Below are 21,831 nucleotides of genomic sequence, written 5' to 3' on the forward strand. Positions count from 1 at the left end.
TAAACCTGCTTGGGATTATAGGGTAGTTAGATCATTTCCATATAACCCACAGACCACAATTGCTCAAACAGGTGCTGTGAACATGAACTTAAACATTGGAGCAGGGGTCTTGGGTAGGAGGGGAACCTTTAAAATAATTTGAGAAACAATGGCATGAAAGGTAAGACTGGATCAGGGCTATACTTTCTGTATAATAGAAAAGAGAAAAATGCCAGGACAAAACAAAATTCTTCACACTTGAATATCAGGTAGATGGAAAGAGATGAATGGTTGACTCAGAAAATTCCAGGCAGCCATGTACTTAATACCTAATGATCTTTTGTGGGATCTTAAAATTCTCTGTATGCTCCATTTTATTTTTTTCAGAGTACCTCAGTCCTTGGGAATTATTCTCAGTGGTGCTCTGTGCATTCTCTAAGGGCCAAGCAAAGGAGCAGACAGCTGTGTTGGCCTGGGAGATGAGAGGAGCATGGCACGAAAGCTACTGGAATGCAGTCTCAGTGACAAGCTGTGTGGTAAGGACCTATCTACTGATCATCACATAACTATCTACTGATTTTAGGATGACAGAGACTAAGATCTGCATAGATTCTAGAAGGCCGATGAGTTGACTTCTAATAGAAATGAAGACAGCATTAATAAAGGGTTGAGCACTAAAGGTCATTGTCTTTGAAGAGTGATAAGTGCCAATCAGAGATCCAGATGCTGCATTCTTCACCTCAGTAGGAAAAATGATGAGACACAGAGCATGCTTGATAGGCTAATATGTAGGGACACTGGGGTTTCTGATTAGAGAGGTGCTCCCAATACTGGCTCCACTGCATGGAAGTGGAGGGGAAGAAAGAAGAGATGATCATTTCATTTTTTTAAATTTTTATTTATTTATGATAGTCACACAGAGAGAGAGAGAGGCAGAGACATAGGCAGAGGGAGAGGGAGAAGCAGGCTCCATGCACCAGGAGCCCGACGTGGGATTCGATCCCGGGTCTCCAAGATCGTGCCCTGGGCCAAAGGCAGGCGCTAAACCGCTGTGCCACCCGGGGATCCCCGAGATGATCATTTCATGTATGAGGAGCTGAGGACTGGTGGATAGGGGAAGTTGTGTGAACATCAGATTGAAATTCTTCAATCTCTTCCTGCTTGATTTCCTACCCAGTTGTCCGGGAGCAGCAGTATGAGATCATCATCATCCCAACCATTCTGGTAGGCATCTTCCTCATCCTTCTTGCGGTCATCCTGTGGCTTTTTATCAGAGGACAAAGAGCTCAACAGCCTTCTCCTGGACTCCGAGGTAAAACTTAAGCTGGAGCTGGGGAGAAGTCCAGGGAAAATGGAGTAAGATCCAAGTCTCAGTGAGCTCAAGTCTAGAAGGTGAGGTCCCTGCTACGGGAGGGTGAGGCCCCCCCTCTTGTGGAGTTAAGGCGAGGTGAGCTCTTTGAAACTCAGTATATGCTTGTTAGTTGAAACAGAAGTAGGCAAGAGAGGCCTCATGTGGCCTGTTTCTGTCTTCTTTTTCCTACTGCATTATCAAACATTTGGCCATGTGAGTGTCAACGTATTGGGGAGGAAGATTAGTGGTTAAGGCCTAAGGCTTTGTTACCAGCTTTGAAGGATGACATTTTACTCTGTAATACATTCCAGCCATCCTCTGTGCTCCTGGACTCTATAATGAAAAGGAGTAGCCTTCATGACAGTCTTTGAAGCATTAAGTAGGAGATGATGTCCTGTTCTGAAGTACCACTGAGCATATAATGAAAGTGAATTAGCTCTCATGAAACTAAGAGTTAAAAGAAGGAAAAAAAAAAAAAAAAAAAGCCTGACAGTGATCAGAAACTCTATAGTGACTGATCCCCATTCCCTCTCAAAATGGTAACCGGGTGATGGCCATTAAGGAGGGCACATGATGTAATGAACACTGGGCATTATAAGCAACTGATAAGTCACTAAATTCTACCACTGAAACTAATAATACACTATATGTCAACTAAATTGAATTTAAATAAAAAAAATTTAAAGATCCCAATTCTCTTCTAATTTACTTACAGAAAAACTTCTGAGGTATCTAAACTCACTCTCATGACTTCTGCTTGTCACATTCTCTTTTGAACATTCTAAAATAAAGCTCTTCTCCCTACCACTCCACCAAAACAATTCTTTCCAAGATTGCCAATGATAGCTATACTGAGTCCTCATCTTAGCCTGTCAAAAGCATTTGAAACAATTTTGCCCCTTCTCCTTATTGAAACACTTTATTTTCCTTTTAAATCTACAGTCACTCCCTTAAGTCTTATGGATTCAAATACTTTCTCTATTCTGATTGTAGTCTCCCTTGAACTTCAGATTCATATACTAAACCACCTATTTGGCAGTTTGGATCCCATACACATCTTATACGTAATATGCCCACAGCAAAGGTTCTGAAATTCCCTCACACATGTCCTCTGGCTTTCTAGGGTTCAGTCTAAAATCTTGAAGATGTCCTTGACTCCTCTTTCTCTCATACTTTGTATCCAATCCATTAGCAAATCCTGTTATCTCTATCTTCAGAATAAACTCAAGCCACTCTCATTTTTCAGAGATCATTGAAATACGCTCCTATCTGGTTTCCCTACTTCTCTCCCTATCCCTTTATGGTCTGTTCTCCACAGGGCAGCAGAATGATTCTTTTAAGGCCCACATCAGTCCTGGCTATTCTCTGCTTGGAATTAAATAAAATAACAATATTTTTATTTCTTGGAACAAAAGAAGACAAATTTCTTTCAATCACCTTCCATGATCTGGACCTTCTCTGGCCTCATCTCTTATAATTCTCCAACTATGCCACATAGTTCCAGCTGTACTAACTTCATTTTTCTTCCTCAAATATGCCAAATATGCTTCTTCCTCAATACCTTTGCTCTTCCTGTTCCCTCTGTTTGTAATATCCTTCCTGATTCCAGACGGTTTGTTCTGTAATTGCTTCCAGGCATTTTTCAAATGTCATCCTATCAGAAAGGCCTTTCCTGACCTTCACATATAAAATAGCATCACTGATGCCTCTAATTCTATTTTCCTTTATAACACTCATCACCTGGTATGTTATCGCTTTCTCTCTCCTACCACTAGAAAATAACCATCAGAACCTAGACTTTGCCTATTCCCAACACCTAGAACAATTCCTGGCATGTAGGATATGATATTTGTCAAATAAGTGGATAGGTTAATGAATGAATGGAGATTTAATGAGAAGAATGAATTTATCTTTTCCAGTGGAGGAAAATTGAAAAGAGAAAAGTACCAATTTTTTTTTTTGGACTGAGATTCTAGGAAATATGTAATAATTTGACTTTGGGAACATCATAAAGGAGGGAAAATAATCATGAATTAGAGTTGAATAATTATCCATACCTTCCCTCCACCTTTAAAAGCCATTTGATTGATTTAAACATTAGTTCCTGTGGGTAGTTACCACCACCTTTTTTTTTATTATTTTTTTTTAAATTTTTTTAAAATTTTTAATTTATGATAGTCACACTGAGAGAGAGAGGCAGAGACACAGGCAGAGGGAGAAGCAGGCTCCATGCACCGGGAGCCCGACGTGGGATTCGATCCCGGGTCTCCAGGATCGCGCCCTGGGCCAAAGGCAGGCGCTAAACCACTGCGCCACCCAGGGATCCCCATTACCACCACCTTTTAGGTGTCTGTGGTTTGAGTACCTACCCAGGAACTTGCTTAATTGTCTCCATATTATACATATAATCCTAAGAAAGAGAGGAAATGTCATTACCACTTTCCAGAGGTCCATCCTGAGTTGTCTTAGAAGTAATAGGGTTATATTATAAATGTTTTACAAGGTTGGTATTGGTGCTGGTTCATAGAGAAGCATCAGAAGTTCACAGAAGCATTGGCCAGAGAGAAAATTGCTAGAGGAACTTCCTTGCCAGTGTGTTCCAGGCTCTGCTCTCCTGGAGTCCCTACCTAGGGTAGGGAATAGATGACTGGTATGATCGTTGTTCTAGGCACTGGCCCTGTGCCTCCATCTAGGGGCCGAAGCTGGGAGGCAGCAGGACATGGAGGAAGTGTGTTTGTGCCACTTACAGAGAAATCAATGGAAAGTGTCCTACAAACTACCACTCATGCTCTGGCTAAGCTGCAAGTGCCCCGAGAGCAACTCTCTGAAGTTCTGGAGCAGATTCACAAGGGTAGTTATGGAGCTATCTATCGAACCAAGATGCACAGTGGGGACACTGATAAGCCAAAGAGTGTTATCCTCAAGGCTTTGAAAGGTAAAGGGAGAGGTGTTTGATTTCCCTTTCTTTCTCTTTTTTACTTTTCCACTGGGAGCCCCAAGCCTGGGTGGTTGTCAAGCTTGCAGACACTTAGATGTTAATCAATAGATAGCTGTGATCACAATCGCATGCAGAGCAAGATGGGAATAGAAAGTGAAAACTTGAGGCAGAAATGTTTTTCTTGGGGGTCTTTCAGTAGCTCAGTGTTGTCTATTGAGGTTGATATAAAAACTGGGTATTAGTGCATGAGGATTTGAGGTTGTTTCATTTGTCTGCACTATCACTTTCCCTAATATGCAATAATTATTGCAACTATTTCCTTCCTTCCTTCCTTCCTTCCTTCCTTCCTTCCTTCCTTCCTTCCTTCCTTCCTTCCTTCCTTCCTTCCTTCCTCTTCTCTCCCTCCCTCCCTCTTTTCTTTTTTTTTCTCTTTATATGGACCAGTAGTAGAGGATACAAAACAGCACAAAGCTGGGATAAGCAAGAATACTATTCAAAAGGCCTAGGCAGTGATAATATTTGAATGTGAACTCTTGTCTATTTAGGCAGATTAAAGTCTATCCAGTTCTAATGCCTATGATTCTATGTTGCTTTGACAAAAAACAAAAAAATAAATCAGTGACATTGAGAATTATCTTCTAATCAGCTCCCTTTCTCTACTTTTTGCCTATACTTACTCTCCTTTGGAGCCTTGAGAATTACCATCTGAGGTTGCTTCTTCCCTCATACCTCCCATTTTATTGGTAATGTTCTGACTGTTTCCCATGGCTCATCTGTCCTCTACAGAACCAGCTGGGCTCCACGAGGTGCAGGATTTCTTAGGGAGAATCCAATTCTATCAGTACCTGGGGAAGCACAAGAACCTGGTACAACTGGAAGGCTGCTGCACAGAAAGGCTGCCACTCTATATGGTGCTGGAGGATGTGGCCCAAGGGGACCTGCTCAGCTTTCTCTGGACCTGTCGGCGGGTGAGCAGGGCAGAGGTGTTAGGAAGGAAAGGCTTGACCTGGCTGATAGTTGTTCACATGTCAAATAGCCTGCTAATGACACAGCAGAGAGACATTATTGTAATAAAATAACAATGATTGAGTATCACCATCCAATAGAACTTTTTATGATGACAGGAATGCTCTGTATCTGCTCTGTCCACAATAGTAGCCACTAATCACTTGTGGCTATGGAGCAGTTGAAATGTGGCTGATGTGATTGAGAAACTGAATTTTAAATTTTACTTAATGTTAAATAATAAACTTTTAATTAGCCACATGTGGCTACCATATTGGGCAGACAGATTTAGAGTATGAACTTCAGGCTTTATATTCTACTAGCTATGTGACTTTGGGCGAGTCACCTCTCTGAGCCTGAATTTTCTGAATCTGTAAAATGGGAATAATAATAAGTTATTATTAAAATTAACAGAAACTATGTATGTAAAAACTATTGTTAGTACTTATTGTAATTTCATTGCTGTTAGCCTTAAGTGTGTCCTCTATTCTGTAACATCACTCTAGTATGCCAGTCTTGAGGAGAAATTCAGCTTGAATGTTTTTTGTACTTCAAATTCATTTTTTAAAAAATTTAAATGTTTAGAAATTTCTAGACTATAGTGCAAGTCCTTTTCCTTACAATCTTCCTACTTCTCTACATATTGCTTTTTGAAGTATTGCACGTTTCCCTAGTTAGTTGTCACTTACTAATGAATAAGTTCAATATTAATCAAGCCTCCTCAGTAGACTGATTATTTTGCTACTAAATGTGTATGATAAAAAGACCCTGTTAATGCCTTCCATCCAGTGGTGCAAATAGGACGATGTGCAAGTCTTTAGGCATTTATACCTTTGTAAGAGGTTATCCATCTATAACTTGTTCTCGACTTTAACTTCACTATTCTATTTTCAAATTCCACCTTTACTTGTTATAGATCTATTCAGACTTTTTTTTTAAAGATTTATTTATTTGACAGAGGGAGAGGAAGAATCAGGCTCTCTGCTGAGCAGAGAGCCCATTGTGGGGCTTGATCCTGGGACTCTGTGATCATGACCCGAGCCAAAGGCAGATGCATAACTGACTGAGCCACCCAGGCACCACTTTGCTTCTCTATTTTAGACCATCTGCATGCTTTTTTCATCACACCAAACTTCTCTTTCTTTTTTTGCATAGTCATTGTCTACTCATCCTTCCAATCTTTTTTTTTTTTTTTTTTTTTTTTTGTCACCATCATATGCTCTCTTTTCCATTTCCTTCATGGGGCTTGTAGATATGTAACCATATATTTATGTATGATTATTTGATTCCAGTGTCACACTTTAAGTCGCAGAAGGCAGCGGACATGTTTATTTTGCTTACTCTTGTGTTCTGAATCCCTAGTACTGGAACCTGGCACATAGTAGTCATTCAATGTGTTGAGTTAACATGTTTAATTAATATCACACACACACAGTGCGCCAGGAAAATTATTGCTTTATTCAGGGACTATATATAGTCATATATATTTGTCTTTCTTTTCTGCTATTCTGCTTTTCCTTTATCCTATAATTCATCTACCTTCTTTATTGTCTTTCCAGGACAATAAATCATTGTACTTTGCATATCTGAGAATCTCTCATATTAGCCTCTCCTTGAATCTTAGTTCCTATGTTTTGCATCTTTTCTTTAGCCTTGATATCTACATTTAAGAATATCTCTGCCCCTATTTTTTCAAATTGGTTCATGTCATTTTGACATAATGCTTCTTTCTTTGTCTTTTTAGGATGTAATGACCATGAACAGCCTTCTCTATGATCTTACAGAAAAACAAGTATATCACATTGGGAGTCAGGTTCTCCTGGCTTTGGTAAGGCTGAGCAAAATGCCAACAGATGGTATGGATTTTTCTTGTTAGCTTGATATTTGACATCATATTTCTCATATTTCTATTTCCAAATGGGGTATATATTATAAAGAGACACAGATGGAAGTTAAGGGGCAGAAATTCAAGCACTAATAAGCTTTTCTATTCTTTATGAAATTATTTAGATAAGACACTATAACATTGGTAATTCTAGACTGAAAGTCATCAACTTAGGGTTTATAGAAGGAACAGGAAGGGTTTTAAAAGGTTTCTCAGTCTTAAAGTTCAAAAACCATGGCCAAGAGTTAAACGCTTGACACTCTTACTTTCCCACATGTACTAATATTAAGAGATGTAAAATGGCAAATAGCAAGCGAGTTGGGAGGAGATGTGGGAAGAGAAATCAAATAGGTGAAAGGCTGCAGAGCTAGAAGGAAGTGCACAATATTATGCCTGAAAAACAAGAAAGACGAGTTCAGAACACGTTTGGCTGGAGACTTGCTTTGATACTGAATGTGATGGAAAACAGACTTTAAAAAGAACAAGGAACAAGTGGAAGAGAAGAAATAAGAGGGACAACAGCAAGATCATTCATTCATTTTAAATTAAATAAAGATGTAGGAGAAATAATTCAGTGTTTAAGAGAAAAAAAATGTACCTTTACCAGAATAAGGAAATATAGATGGCAATTTCTTTGAAGTTATTTAGATAACTGTGTTTAAAATTAACATTTGCTATTTAGAAAAATCAGGCTCTTTGAAGCTATTTTAAGTATTTGATATACCACTCAAAACTGTGTGACCTTATATAATCATTTAGATTTATCTAAACGATACTTCCCTATCTTATCTGACCTAGTTATTTTAGGGACAAAATGGGATGATATAAATTTATTATTATGACACACAATTTCACTATATATATATATATATATATATATATATATATATATATATATATATATATATATATATATATAATCTTGTTTGGGGGACTGTGGCTAGAAACTTGAAACCTGCTTCCTTTTGCAGGGTCTAGCTGGATCCTAACTGAGAGAAATGTAAACTCAGGCAGGGGTCAGGGCTTGACACAGTGGGTGATCATACTTTCCAAACTCAGTATTAATGCTGTTTGGATTATTTGCTCAGTTTAGTAGTCCTAAACAATGCAAAAATGTCTGATTCATTATGGTGACTTGGAAGTGTTATGTCATTATCAGTGAGATTTGTTCAGTCAAAAATGTCCTTGTCTTTTTGAGGATTCCTAGGACAGCTTCTCCTTGTCTGTGACTCCAGCCACAACCTCAGATAGCTGACCCATATTTGATCTTATGCTGACAGGAATTTCTCCAGGATAAGCATCTGTTCCATGGGGATGTGGCAGCTAGAAATATCCTGATCCAAAGTGATCTTACTGCTAAGCTCTGTGGACTGGGCCTGGCTTATGAAGTCCATGCCCGAGGGGCCATCCCGGCTACTCACATGGTACCTCTCAAGTGGCTCGCCCCAGAACGGCTTCTGCTGAGACCAGCTGGCATCAGAGGAGATGTGTACGGTTTGTTTCTGCCCTTTAGACTTCGTCCCTTCTTGACCTAGGTGTCCTCTGGTTCCTGACCATGACTGCATCTGTTGTAAATTCTGTGTGATGTGAAATCTCAGAAGTCAGACTCTCCAGGAGAAATGTGTGTTTTGTGACAGAGCTCATATTTGGCATCTGGCTGCAATTCCTTTTAGTGCCTTTTAAAATATTCTTTCTGTATTAGATTAGCAGTCTTCATTAGGAAAGACAAAAGAAAAATGAAAAGATTATTCATACCAATATCTAAAGGACTAGATAGTACAGTCCTTTTTACCTGAAGGAGGTGGGTCCACTTAATCAAAAGTTCAGTTAAACCAGGGATTATTAAAATTAAAAAGTAATATACATACTTCAAGTAATTTATTTTGACTTCAAACATACAAATATACAATTATTTGTTGATCTTTGGGGGAGGGCCAAGGCCTTTTTTTATGAGGGTTGACCCGCTAAGTGAGCTAATACATTGTATTTCTTGTATAAATAGCATTCATAACACATTATGTTTGAGTTTCAGCTTGTGATGATTCTGAGTGAAAAATTAAAAAAAAAAAACAACAGCTGTGAAGCAATTTAACTGCAGACATTTATTATTATTTTTTCCAATTTTCTACTGTTGGCTTACCCATGCAATTTGACAACGCTTTCTTTTTCAGTAGTGTATTGTTATAGAATACTTTCAAAGCATTCAGCCTAGTTTTCAGGAGCTAGTACTTTTTTACATTTATATTTAATTGATTACATAATAGCATTGTTACATCTGATAGTGTAAATAGTATTGTAAAGAATCACAATTGACTTTTGGTAACCATGTGATTTAGCAGCTTGGAGAAGCACATGGATATAACATAATATCTTACTAGCATAAATGTCATGAGCAGCAGAGGAAATTTAGAATATCAGTTAATATGGTGAGTCAATTAAGAGACTTTCATTGCTGCTTCACTGACATCTGCTTTTCAGTAGAGGTCTGAGAGTAATAAGCATAACTAGGAAATGTTGATGGTTTAGTGGTGATATGATAGAAGAGTGAAATAAGTATGCCTTAAATCATACTGCTCTGGCAAATATCTAGCCCTGTTATGTGTAAAGCTTATTCTGTTAGTGTTTTTCCTAGGTTGGGCAGTTAGATCTATTGAGGAAATAGATAAATGATAAACCTCTCTGGGACTTGTGCTAAGAATAAGGGCTAAAATTTCAGCAGGAGTGAATGGAAAGGATGAAAAAGATGCAGAAGGTAATTTCTTTGGGTAGATGTGCTTGTGTGTTTGCATGAACACATACACATACAATTTAGCAAATGATAGTAAACATCTATGAATGTGAAATATAGAAGAAAAGAGACATAAATCCAGTCTTTAAGGAGATTAAACTTGAAGGGTATTGAACAGAAATGCTTTCTAATTACTTTGCTTATGTTACGAGACACTTTCAATTCCCCTTCATTGCCTTTATATTATTCTTACTGAAGGACCCTGATAGTTTAAGTGAGCTCTCTTTAGGAAAAAAGGCAGAAATAGAAATTAAGTAAATGGCTTTGTTTCTTTCACAGCTGGTCTTTTGGGATCCTGCTTTATGAGATGGTGACTCTAGGTAAGGCGGATCCCTAAAGTAGTACCTGTATGCAAATAAACAAGTATGTTTGGGGGATGTTTGGGGGAGGGCATATGCTATGGAAAGAGGTTTAAACTGGGCTTACATGAAATCCCTCTCCTCTATTTACCTTTTTAATTTTTGCTTTCTTTTTCTTTCTTTTCCTCAACACTTTACCAATTCCAAAGATGTTTTAAAATCCTAAGAATAATTCCAAGAGTGATTTTGTTTAAACACATTGTCCTTAGATTTATTAATCTATTTGATGGAGAAAATGCAGTACTTTTCCATGTTTGGGGAGTGGAGGGCTGTTCTCATTTCTCACTTTGCGTTATTACTTTCATAAAGACTCAACATTTTCTTGAATTATCAGTTTTTTTCCTCTCAAACACCTTTTTTCATCCCCCAAATTCTCTAAGTTATTTTCTTCCTTGATCACTAGGGAATAGCTTTATTGTATCTAGTATCTTTCCTTTGGCTCTACCTTTTGCAAGCAATTAGCTTGGTGGATGAAGTGTCATGATATAGTTCATATTCTAGAGGACTTAAAGTTCCTTTCCTACTCTCATTTTTTTCCATCCAAACAGGGGCACCACCATATCCTGAAGTCCCTCCTACCAGCATCCTACAGCATCTCCAGAGAAGGAAAATCATGAAGAAACCCAGTAGTTGCACACATACCATGTAAGTGGCTTTTAGGGCCTACTCTTCTCTCATTATGACTCCTTTTTTTTTAAGATTTTATTTATTTATTCATTAGAGACACACACACACACACAGAGAGAGAGAGAGAGAGAGAGAGAGAGATGCAGAGACACAGGCAGAGGGAGAAGCAGGCTCCATGCAGGGAGCCTGATGTAGGACTCCATCCTGGGTCTTCAGGATCACACCCCAGGCTGAAGGCAGTGCTAAACCGCTGAGCCACTGGGGCTGCCCAACAACTCCTTTTTTGATCTCCATCAACCATGCCCTTTTAAAGTGGCTCAGATGATCCCTAGCCCACCTTTATGTGCTAATATAAAGCCTTAGACAAACCTATGCAGTAAAATACATCTGCTCATATATCATATATATATGTCCTTAAATCTCTATATATATGTATGTGTACACACACACACACACACACACACACACAGTGTTGAGGCAACTACTGAAAACTATATCAGCAATCTAAGTTGATAAAATTTAGTTCTTCTAGAAGCTTCTAAAATAGGTAAGAAGTGGACCAAATCCAATGCAAATACATTAGTGTTTTGTCTAAATGTTATCAGTCAGAGACTGCCAGCCTCAGTTCTAATATAGCTGCTATAAAATCCATTATTCTAGAGTAACTCACTGACTCGTATTTGGTGTATAGCTTTTATAAAATATTGACTGTTTTTCCCAGTTCTGAGCAAATTAGAAGCCAACCAAAAGAAGGAGGGGTAGAAGAAATTAGAAGGATGGGAGGAGCATCCAATAATATCAGCAGAAGGGGACAGCTGATGAGTCAGTGCAGAGGCAGAAAATGGAAAAAGTTAAAAATTATACACAGAATTTTGTAACCTATAAATTACAAAAAGGGATTGTTATAGAATATAAGAAAAAGTTAAATAAAATGTAAGAAGTCAGAGGAGAGTATATTAATATAAATTTCTGATAAGACTTTTGTTATAATTTTTCAGCCTTGAAAGGGTAGATTTCCATCAACTGAGTTTCCCTCCAATAGTTACTGTATTGAGCAGATTATAAATGTCAAATATCATAACTATATACATACATATATATATACACACACATGCATATATACAATATAATACTGCCTGGGTATACTAGAATGATTGTTGAAACATATTTTTTATAGGCTTTATTATCTATGTATAAAAATACATAGATAATCTGTCCTTTATATTAGGGGAGGGGAGACATTTAACCAATAAAGTATCTGCGAAAACCTGGGGTAGCCTCGGTTTACTCCAATCCTGTTCAGCTGAGCATCTGCCTAATTTCACCCCATCAATCTGACATGCACAGATTTATAGGATTATTACTGGATTTTGGAGAATTTAATATTTGGATGAGGACATAAACCTTGAAAAATCAACATAAAGTGGGAAGCAACATAAAAGAAAGATTTTGAAAAGCTCAGACTCACATCATAGGGTTAAAAAGACACTCCTAGTCCTGCTACTTTATGGGACATTGTTTGCTTATCTTAAAATAGGTATAATGATGATAATCCTACCTCAAAGTTATTGTGAGGCTAAAATAAAATAATGCATGCTCAGTTTCACCACCATGCCTTATAAAATAAGTTCTTGCTAAATGTTATCAGTGTTGTTAAATTAGCATCTCTTACACTGTCTCACTGTACTCTTTACTGCAGAAAAGAGTGTGGGAGACACAGTGTGGGCTGAGGCTTACAAGGGAAGGTTGCAGAGAAGGATTTAGATCTAAAACAAAGCTGTAGGAAATGACAACCATGGGGAAGATACTCAGGCAATTGAGCATAGCATGAGCAAAGACAGAGTTGGGTGTTAACAGCCACATCTTAGGCATAGCAAGACACTGACTTGGCTGGGGGAAAGGGGTTCAGTTAGGCAAGGTCTCTGAGGATAAGAAGGAATATTATTATCTGGGAAGACTCTGAGAGGACAATGAGAAGTAGATTAAAGAACTGCAAGGGTTTGTTGTGTTGTTAAGGTTTGTTAGGAGAAGAGACATATTCCTCAAACATTTGTCTTATCAAGGAAGTTAGTTTCTCTTGTTCCCCTTTCAGGTATAGTCTTATGAAGTCCTGCTGGCGCTGGAGTGAGGAGAGCCGCCCCTCACTTCAAGAGCTACACTCACGCCTAGAAACTGCTGCTCAAACTGCAGATGACAAAGCTGTGTTGCAAGTACCAGAGTTGGTGGTGCCTGAACTGTATGCAGCTGTGGCTGGTATCAGCATGGACAGCCTCTCCTATAGCTACAGCATCCTTTGAAGATCCTGGGGAAAGAATATTTATGTGTGATCATATACTATTGGAATGAGTTCCTCTGAGAACAGAGAATAGCTTTCTAGTGAGACATAAAGGGAAAAATAGGATATTCCCCTACACATTTCCCTAGTTATCCAAAATGGTGCTAGATCAGGAAACATACTCCATATACATGCCCTGGAGACTGAGAAGTCCAGTTTCATTTCTGCTACCCCAATCCTGAAGACCCAGAGTAGATGTGGTGGAGAGTATCAATGCAAAGAAAGTTTAGAAATCTATGTGTCTGGCATTGCTAAATAAGCTGATCTTCCCACACAGGCTGGTTTCCTCTTGAAGCATATTTTTATCTAGATTATTATTGGGTCCAGAGAAGTTGGAATCAACTGAGGGAATAGAGAGCTGATAAAGAAGTTGATGAAAAAGAAAATCAAAAGTTATTTTTGCTCAGGAGTATAGACATGGATCAAGGTCATCCTTCAAACAGAAGGTGGAGGAAGGAGATAAAGTTCTTCAGTCCTGGTCTGTTCATGCAGGCCAGGAGGAGGACCATGAAAGAAAACTTACGAGTTTCCTTTTGGGTATAGATTAAGAGATAGGTGGTCTCTTTTTTCATCTAATTATGAGACAAGTGAACTCTGCTGGTACTACTTTAGAAGCTAGAGATTAGCTTCATTATTAGGCTGGTAATGAATATACAGTTGACCTTTGAACAACATGGGTTTGGACTGTGTGGGTCCACTTATACATGGATTTTTTTTCTTGATAAATACAGTGCAATTCTGTAAATATATTTTCTCTTCCTTATGATTTTCTATTTTCTAGATTACTTTACTGTATGAATACAGTATATAATACATAGAACATACAAAATATGTGTTGACTGTTTTTGGTAAGGCTTCTGGTAAACAGTCGCTATTACTAGTTAAGCTCTGGAGTCAAAAGTCATATGCAGAGTTTTGACTGTGCACAGATAGGCACACTTAATCCCTGTATTGTTCAAGGGTCACCTGTACTACATATGGATTTAATAAGTAAGAAATGTGAAAGCCAAGCAAGAATGCTTAGTTGTCCAGAAAGCCTTTAAAAGGGTTAGAAAATGATGTAATCTGAGACAGAAGGCTGGTAGTTTCTGATTCAAACACTCATTAATGTATTGTGAAACTTATTTTGTTAAATTAATATTTATTGAGTAAAAGTTGGATTTTCTAGTATACAGCTGCCCAAATCTCTACAACAAGGAGGAGAGAAGTAAACAAATGGAAGTTCATGTCAACAGAAAAATTCAAGACAATCTACATTGTCAGAAAACTGATTCCTTATGTGTAAAATGGAGATAATACCTACCTCACAGGGTTGTTGTGAGGACTGAACAAGAATATATATTGGTATATATTTGGCTCATATGTGCTCAATAAATGGCGATTTTCTTTCTTTTTCCCTTCCTCTCCTAGAATATTTCATATCTTTTACATTTAGAATCTACTGTAGCCAGGATGCCTGGGTAGCTCAGTTGGTTGAGTTTCTGTCTTCAGGTCGTGATCCTGGGGTCCTGGGATTGAGTCCCACATCAGGCTCCCCGCAGGGAGCCTGCTTCTCCCTCGGCCTATGCTTCTGCCTCTCTCTTAAGAGTCTCTCAAGAATAAATAAAATCTTTGGGTGGCTCAGTGGTTTAGCGCCTGCCATTGGCTCAGGGGATGATCCTGGAGTTCTGGGATCAATTCCTGGGATCGAGTCCCGCATCAGGCTCCCTGCATGGAGCTTGCTTCTCCCTCTGCCTGTGTCTCTGCCTCTCTCTCTCCCCTTGTGTGTCTCTCATGAATAAATAAATAAATAAAATCTTAAATAAAATCTTTAAAAAATGTATACTGTAGCCAAAAAGAGAATCTCAGTCTGTCAGCCACATACTGAAGGATGGTATGGGACAAGTACCACATGACTAAAAAAATAAGCTCATCATTTTATATGAGCTCCTGGATGATGATAGTAGCCTCCTACTATTTAAACATACTGAAAATACCATGACGATGACAATTTACTTGGACATGTGATTTTAAAGAATACTCTGAGTGCTCTGGGAGACACCTAAGGCTTCTGTAGGAAAGATGACTGGTAGTTGAAAAATTTGTAGACATTAGAATCCTAATGAGGTCATGATTAATCATCCAACTGAATAATGATTCTTGCTCCTGTAGGAATACCACACTAGTAAGGATTTAAATGTGTGGGTGTTAAGTGGCAATAGGGAGAAGGGAGGTAGAGTGGCTTGGTACAAAACAATCAAGTCCTATAGAATCTCATTTTTGTTGCTTGGCTGTTTGATTAAATTTACAAAATATTTATGTATTAATTCAAATATTTTAAGAAAGGTGAGTTAACATTAGGGCCAACTGTGCCAGACACTGTTCTAGGTGTTGGGCAAAACAGAGAGCTTTTGATTACAGCCTAGAAAGAGATTTTACTTATATATTTGAGTGGGTATAATACAAATAGTGGTAAGTGCTATGAAGAAAAACTATAGTAGAAGGAAATGTAAAATGTAAAATGAAGACCTCCCTGAAGAAATGGCATTTAAACTCACACCTTATGGGTAGGTAAGTGAGCCTCATAAAGAGTGAGAAGAGCCATCTGGGAGAGGGGAGATGGACTATGTGTGTGAAAACTCTGGGGCAAGGAAAAAAGCATAATTTATTTGAGGAACTGCAAGTAGGGAAGTAGGTGGGGGCATAGTGAGGTTAGGAAGAAAATGATGCATAATGAATCAGAGCATTGCTCTTTCATACTGTATGTTACTAGTTATTTTGGTAGGAGGGAAAGCAGTAGACAATTGCTATTTAAATATTTTTGCCCTTAAAAAATAAATATTTTTGCCCTTAATTTTGTTGTCCTGGATTTAGGCTGAGAAAAATGGGTACAGTAATTGTTTAATCTAAGAAAACTGGGTCTTTCCCTTATTTGGCCAGGCTTTCTCCAAAAGCGGGATTATATTTTTGGCATTTTAACTGGTCAGCCAAACCAGGTGTTTCTGAGCTAAGGAGTGGAAAAGAGAATTCAAATATTTACCACTCAATTAAGTTGAATCTGGGCTAGCATTTGTTTCATAGTTTTGATTCCCCTCTCCCCAGATCTTTTTTCCAATTTATCCTTTATTGGTTAAGAAAAGTTCTAACATAGCTAGGAACTGAGCAAACACCCATCTGGAAAAAGTGTCTTTTTTTTTTTTTTTTAAAGATTTTATTTATTTATTTATTCATAGAGACACAGCTAGAGAGAGAGAGAGGCAGAGACACAGGCAGAGGGAGAAGCAGGCACCATGCAGGGAGCCTGATGTGGGACTCGATCCCAGGTCTCCAGGATCACACCCCGAGCTGCAGGTGGCACTAAACCGCTGCGCCACCGGGGCTGCCCTGGAAAAAGTGTCTAATTGAAAGTTGAAAATGTAGTGTAACTTAGAATAGTATGAACTAGTAGTTTCAAATCATGCTTATGCAGAACACTAGGGTTTTCCATGGTAGATTTAGGTGTTTTGTTAATAAAACTGAATAATTTTTTTCACTAGTTTTGAAGAAAAGTAAGCTAATGGATAGAATGTTTTTTTAAAAAGATTTTTAAATTTATTTATTCATGAGAGACACACACACACACACAGAGGCAGAGACAGGCAGAGGGCGAAGCAGGCTCCATGCAGGGAGCCCAACATGGGACTCCATCCTGGGTCTCCAGGATCATGCCCTGAGCTGATCCGCTAAACCGCTGAGCCAACCTCTGAGATAGCAATTGTCTATCTGCCCGGATAGAATCTTCTTAATCTTTACCTTGCTATAATAATTTTTATTAAATTTTTGCTTTATCATAGCTCATTTAAACAAATACGTATGGCAAATGCTATGGAAAACTGGGAGGATAGCCTTAATTTAGAGACTGTTTTTACTTGTTTTGGGAGAGTTAGTAGTCATGCTATGTGTTAGAAGTGTATAGCATTGTCATATACTGGAAAAAATCATTACTTTGAATACTGGAATTAAATATATCATCATATCATAATAATCTAGCAATAGTGTTCACTACATATGAACATATCTGGGAAAAAATGGTGTGAAAATTTTGGTGTTTCTGCATGACGGTGTTTTAAAAAAGTAATATCATCGAGTGGTTAAAAAGACATTATGGTTAAAATTTCATAGAGAAGTCTAATTTATTTTATTTTTTAAAGATTTTATTTATTTATATATTTGAGAGCTTATTTATTTGAGAGACAGAGGGCATGCGCATGAGCAGGGGGAGGAGAAGAGGGAGAGGGACAAGCAGACTCCACGCTAAGCATGGAGCCCAGACAGGACTTGATCCTATGACCTGACCTGAAGTCGAGTCAGACACTTAACCGGCTGAGCTACCTGGCTTCTGGAGAAGTCTATTTTAGAAGAAAGAAGAGAAAGGTGGGTGGATGGCATAAAGGCTGAAACAGACCATCTCATTCTGACAATAAAAATTTTTTAATTAAATCTAATTTTTAAATTAGAATGTGGTTTTAGATTATATAATATTCTTGATTTATTACTCTGATCCATTTAATGGAATGAGATAGCCCTGGCAGCTTTTGTTCTGTAAATAAAAATTCAAACTTTTCAAAAGCTACTGATAAAATAGAACAAAACCTATCCTCTCCAGTATTTATCTCAGGAAATTCAGAACTTATTTCTGAAAATTTTAAGTAGGAACGATTTGATAATTTTAAATAGTGAGGCAAAAGGCAAAAGAAAAATCTGAGGACAGAGACCTGAGAGATCAAAGAAAAAGAGAATTTTAGATGCAGGTAAAATCAGAATATTTTAACAGACTAACACTTATAATAATCATCTCTGACCATAGCCCTCTGACTTGATTCATTACTGTGAAGCTGAAAGCAATAAACTTAAAATCTCAGGGGAAAATCATTATTTTTTCAATGAATATTGTGTATTTGATTAAATCATTAAGCCTTAATTTCAGCTAGAGTTGGAAATCAAATGCCCATTTCTTGGCTATTATATTTTTAAAAGATTTATTTATTTATTCATGAGAGGCACAGACTGAGAGAGAGAGGCACAGACACAGGAAGAAGGAGAAGCAGGCTCCTCGCAGGGAGCCCAATGCAGAATTTGATCCCGGGATCATGACCTGAGCTGTAGGCAGGTGCCCAACTGCAGAGCCACCCAGGCATCCCAATTGCAGGATATTTTAAAGCTAACCACAGATAGGTTGCCTTAGCGAAGACAGAAGTAGTTCTTTATTTGGCTTCATTTAAGCTGCCCAAACATTTATTTTCCTAAATAAACTCTGGTAATATTAGTAAATATGCTCTAATTTGAACCCTACAGCAACTGAGATTGAGATTTCTCAGTTTGAAAAATATTTTCTGTTTCCAGCCCAAGTTAAAGTATATGAAATGGTTCTTACAAATGAAATATTTCATTGAACTTAAAATTCAGTTCCTGATCTCACCAGCCACATTTCAAGTGCTTAAGAGCTATTCAGAACATTTCCACATCTCTGTTGTGTAACACCCAAGAAGACCACAAAAAACAAATGCTTTATCACTTTGCAATCCTTATAAGATACAAGAGATAGTAAGGCTTATTATTATTTTTTAAAGATTTTATTTATTTATTCATGAGAGACACAAAGAGAGACAGAGACACACAGGCAGAGGGAGAAGCAGGCTCCCTGTGGGGAACTCGATGTGGGACTCAATCCTGGGACTCTGGGATCACGCCCTGAGCCAAAGGCAGATGCTCAAATCACTGAGCCACCCGGGTGCCTCAAGGCTTATTTTATTTTATTTTTATATATATAAAGGATTAAGTATATATATTTTCACATCTCTAACCCTCTCTGTTTTTCACATTTCATCTTAAAAACAGAGAGGGTTAGAGAGGATTAGTCTTTGCCTCAGAAGTCTTTATAGGGGATAAAAACAGTAAGCGGCCTATAAAGATCTTAACACTGTGCATTCCACACATGCTACCTACATAGTCTTAGTTCTAGTACCTGTAGCTCTCTTACGTAAGCATGAAGATGAACACTGGCATGTGTGCCAAATATCTGAAGAACATGCACTAGGGAATCTAAAGATATTGAATGATGCTCCCTGCAAAAAACAGGCCAAATGGATTACTGCTTGTATTTTCAGAGCTACTATGGAATATTGTGGCCAAATTTCTGTGGGCTATTCTTGTAGTAAGTACACTGACCAACTCATCCCAGTTTGCCTGGGACTTTGCGGGCTTTAAAACTGAAAGTTCCACATCCCAGGAAACTCTCAAATCCTGGTCAAACCGAATGGTTAGTTCACCTTAACGATAAGGGATAGTGCTTTATGTGTCTTGTTTATTTTCCATAATGGCAGCATATAACAGGGACTGAATAATTTCTATATTAACATTTATACAATGATTAATATAGATTTCTATATTGACGATATATATGTTAATACAGATTCAACATAATCTGGCCCAGTCTGCCTTTCTAGTTTTTCTACTCGCATGAATCTTATGTGTTAACTATAGTGAATTTCTTCGCTTTCCCAAATCACACACTATGCCTTTGCTTAGGCTGTTTTTTGCTTAGGGTGTTTTCTGCCTGGAATGCTTTCTTTCCCTTTGAACATATACCAAATTTATTCAAGGATGTCTAATTTAAATAGTAGGTCTGGTCATAAGCCTTCCTTGATACTTCCCTTTCTTCAGTTTCCCCTACTCCCCAATAAAATGACTTGCTTCTGCTGTACTACCAGCATTTAAGAATATCCTTTCTTTTCTTTTTTAATAACTGATAACCAATTTATTAAAAAGGTTGATGTAAGCATCTGCACTGGTGACTTCAACCTCACCTTCTAGCTCAATACTGATGGAAGTAATTTGCTTAATAATTTTAGAAGGGCTGTGCAAATCAATGAATCGCTTGTGGATCCTCATCTGAAAATGATCCCAAGTCTTAGAACCTTGACCATAAGGAATTTTTCTTATAGTGATTCTCAGAGCCTTGGTAGGCATCTAAACTGGTCCTTTCACTTTGAGATTCTTTTCCTTTGTGCCTCTGATCAAGTCAGTACATACCTTCTCCAAAGACTTTAGGTTGCAGCTGGTTAGGTAATTCTAATTCTGTGAATTGCTACCTCTGGTTCCACGGGTGTTTTCCCGATGTCTTTAAAAGCCATGGCTGCAGCTTGGCTCCCTGATGAACTTGTTCCTCTGGGACAGGGAACAGCAGTGAGTCAGGAGCTGAAGCTGGGTGTACAAAGTTCTGCTATTATTGCACCTGTATCTTCTTCAAAGAGCTAAAAATATTCTTTCTTTTAAGGTTTGCCTCCTCGTGTTAATACATGTCTACATGATTGCTTTCTTCTCTGGACTAACAGTATAAAGGGGTCTATTATTATTACCAGTGTCTGTCCATTTCTGGCACATAAGAAATGCTAAATGTTAAAGTCATTATGTGTTTTACAAATTTTAAAACTTATTATACATTTATTATCTCATTTGATCTTCTCAGTAATTCCTGAGCTTGGCAAAGTTGATTGTAGGATATTCACTCGGTTGGTGAACAAACAGGCGTCAACAGTGACTAAGTAAACCACGGTTAGTAGAGGTAAGTGATGGGAATGAATCCCAGGTCTTCTGACTGCCACTCTTTCCTCTATATCCTGCTGAAGGTTAAAGGTCACCCAACAGAATTACGCTGATGGTAAAAACAAGGGTGATCAATAATATTCGAAAAGCAGACTGTGTATAAAGTTTCTTTCCACTTCCTCCAAAACCCATTCTATACTGGGACACTACTTTAACCTCCCCAATTTAATTCTTTCTGGTAAGAATCGTGGGCTGGGGCGCCTGGGTGACTCAGCCAGTTGGGCATCTGCCTACTGTTCAGGTCACGATCCTCAAGTCCGGGATGCAGCCCCAAGTTGGGCTCCCTGCTCAGCGGGGAGTCTGTTTCTACCTCTGCCCCTCCCCCTGGAGAAATAAAATTAAAAAAAAAAATGTGGGCTAAACCATTTGATCTTAAGTCACATTCCCCAAACTCCACAGGCTACCAAAGATCAACCCTTACTGAATGATGGAAGTTTTACTATTAAGAGGAACTCTCTTAATACGGTAAATGTCAGAGATTTTTAGTTTCAAAGCGCTTTTCAAATTTCAGACCTCTTGTCTGATGGATTCTTTCTACTTCGCCTCTATTCTAGGTTCCATCATTGTACAAAGGGGAAAGCCCCGGTGAAGAAGCTAACTTCAGGAAAGGGCGGTAGTCCGGGTCTACCATTCTGATTCCGGGCTGTTTCTTTTTGCACCAGTTAAAGGGGAATGAGGCCACACCCACCTCGTGAGGACGGGATGCCGCGAGGATTAGGGATTCGAGGAGGAAAAGCGACTTGCAAACCTTCATTCTAAACCCATAAGTAATCATTATTAGTTTTGCCAATACAATATGATCTACTTAATTTTGGTGGGGGGAAATGGTCTTCCAACCTTAATTACGCAGAGTTCCTATCGCCCCGGCGCCTCTGAGCAGCTAGAGTCCGCCTCCCCCCACGGTCCTCCAGGGACCCGGGAGCGGAAAGGCGCGCCCGCAG

At 38.4% G+C, this 21,831-nt stretch overlaps 1 protein-coding gene and 1 long non-coding RNA gene across 8 annotated transcripts in view; one reads left to right on the plus strand and one right to left on the minus strand.

The window, feature by feature from the left end:
* Positions 1-14,663, plus strand: part of STYK1 (serine/threonine/tyrosine kinase 1) — a 33,108-nt gene extending 18,445 nt beyond the window's left edge. For both annotated transcript variants that reach the window (XM_077871063.1, XM_077871061.1), the window contains exons 2-10: positions 367-515; positions 1,157-1,291; positions 3,999-4,265; positions 5,055-5,236; positions 7,018-7,101; positions 8,439-8,647; positions 10,226-10,266; positions 10,854-10,950; positions 13,025-14,663. In XM_077871063.1, coding sequence (XP_077727189.1) covers positions 470-515; positions 1,157-1,291; positions 3,999-4,265; positions 5,055-5,236; positions 7,018-7,101; positions 8,439-8,647; positions 10,226-10,266; positions 10,854-10,950; positions 13,025-13,229 — 1,266 coding nt within the window. In that variant the 5' untranslated portion in view covers positions 367-469 and the 3' untranslated portion in view covers positions 13,230-14,663. The remainder of the gene's footprint in view (positions 1-366; positions 516-1,156; positions 1,292-3,998; positions 4,266-5,054; positions 5,237-7,017; positions 7,102-8,438; positions 8,648-10,225; positions 10,267-10,853; positions 10,951-13,024) is intronic.
* On the minus strand, positions 868-21,824 carry LOC144297231 (uncharacterized). Of its 6 annotated transcripts, none has more exons than XR_013364312.1 (5): positions 21,728-21,824; positions 21,579-21,645; positions 20,318-20,452; positions 5,114-5,226; positions 868-1,309 (listed from the first exon to the last, which is right to left on the minus strand). It is a non-coding gene; the product is annotated as an uncharacterized LOC144297231 (long non-coding RNA). The 6 variants fall into 6 exon arrangements; XR_013364307.1 differs by having other exon boundaries at positions 20,318-20,488; XR_013364310.1 differs by having other exon boundaries at positions 5,114-5,308; positions 20,318-20,488.
* Between the last annotated feature and the right edge of the window lie 7 nt (positions 21,825-21,831).

Source organism: Canis aureus, chromosome 25, assembly GCF_053574225.1.
Source record: "Canis aureus isolate CA01 chromosome 25, VMU_Caureus_v.1.0, whole genome shotgun sequence".
NCBI lineage: Eukaryota > Metazoa > Chordata > Mammalia > Carnivora > Canidae > Canis > Canis aureus.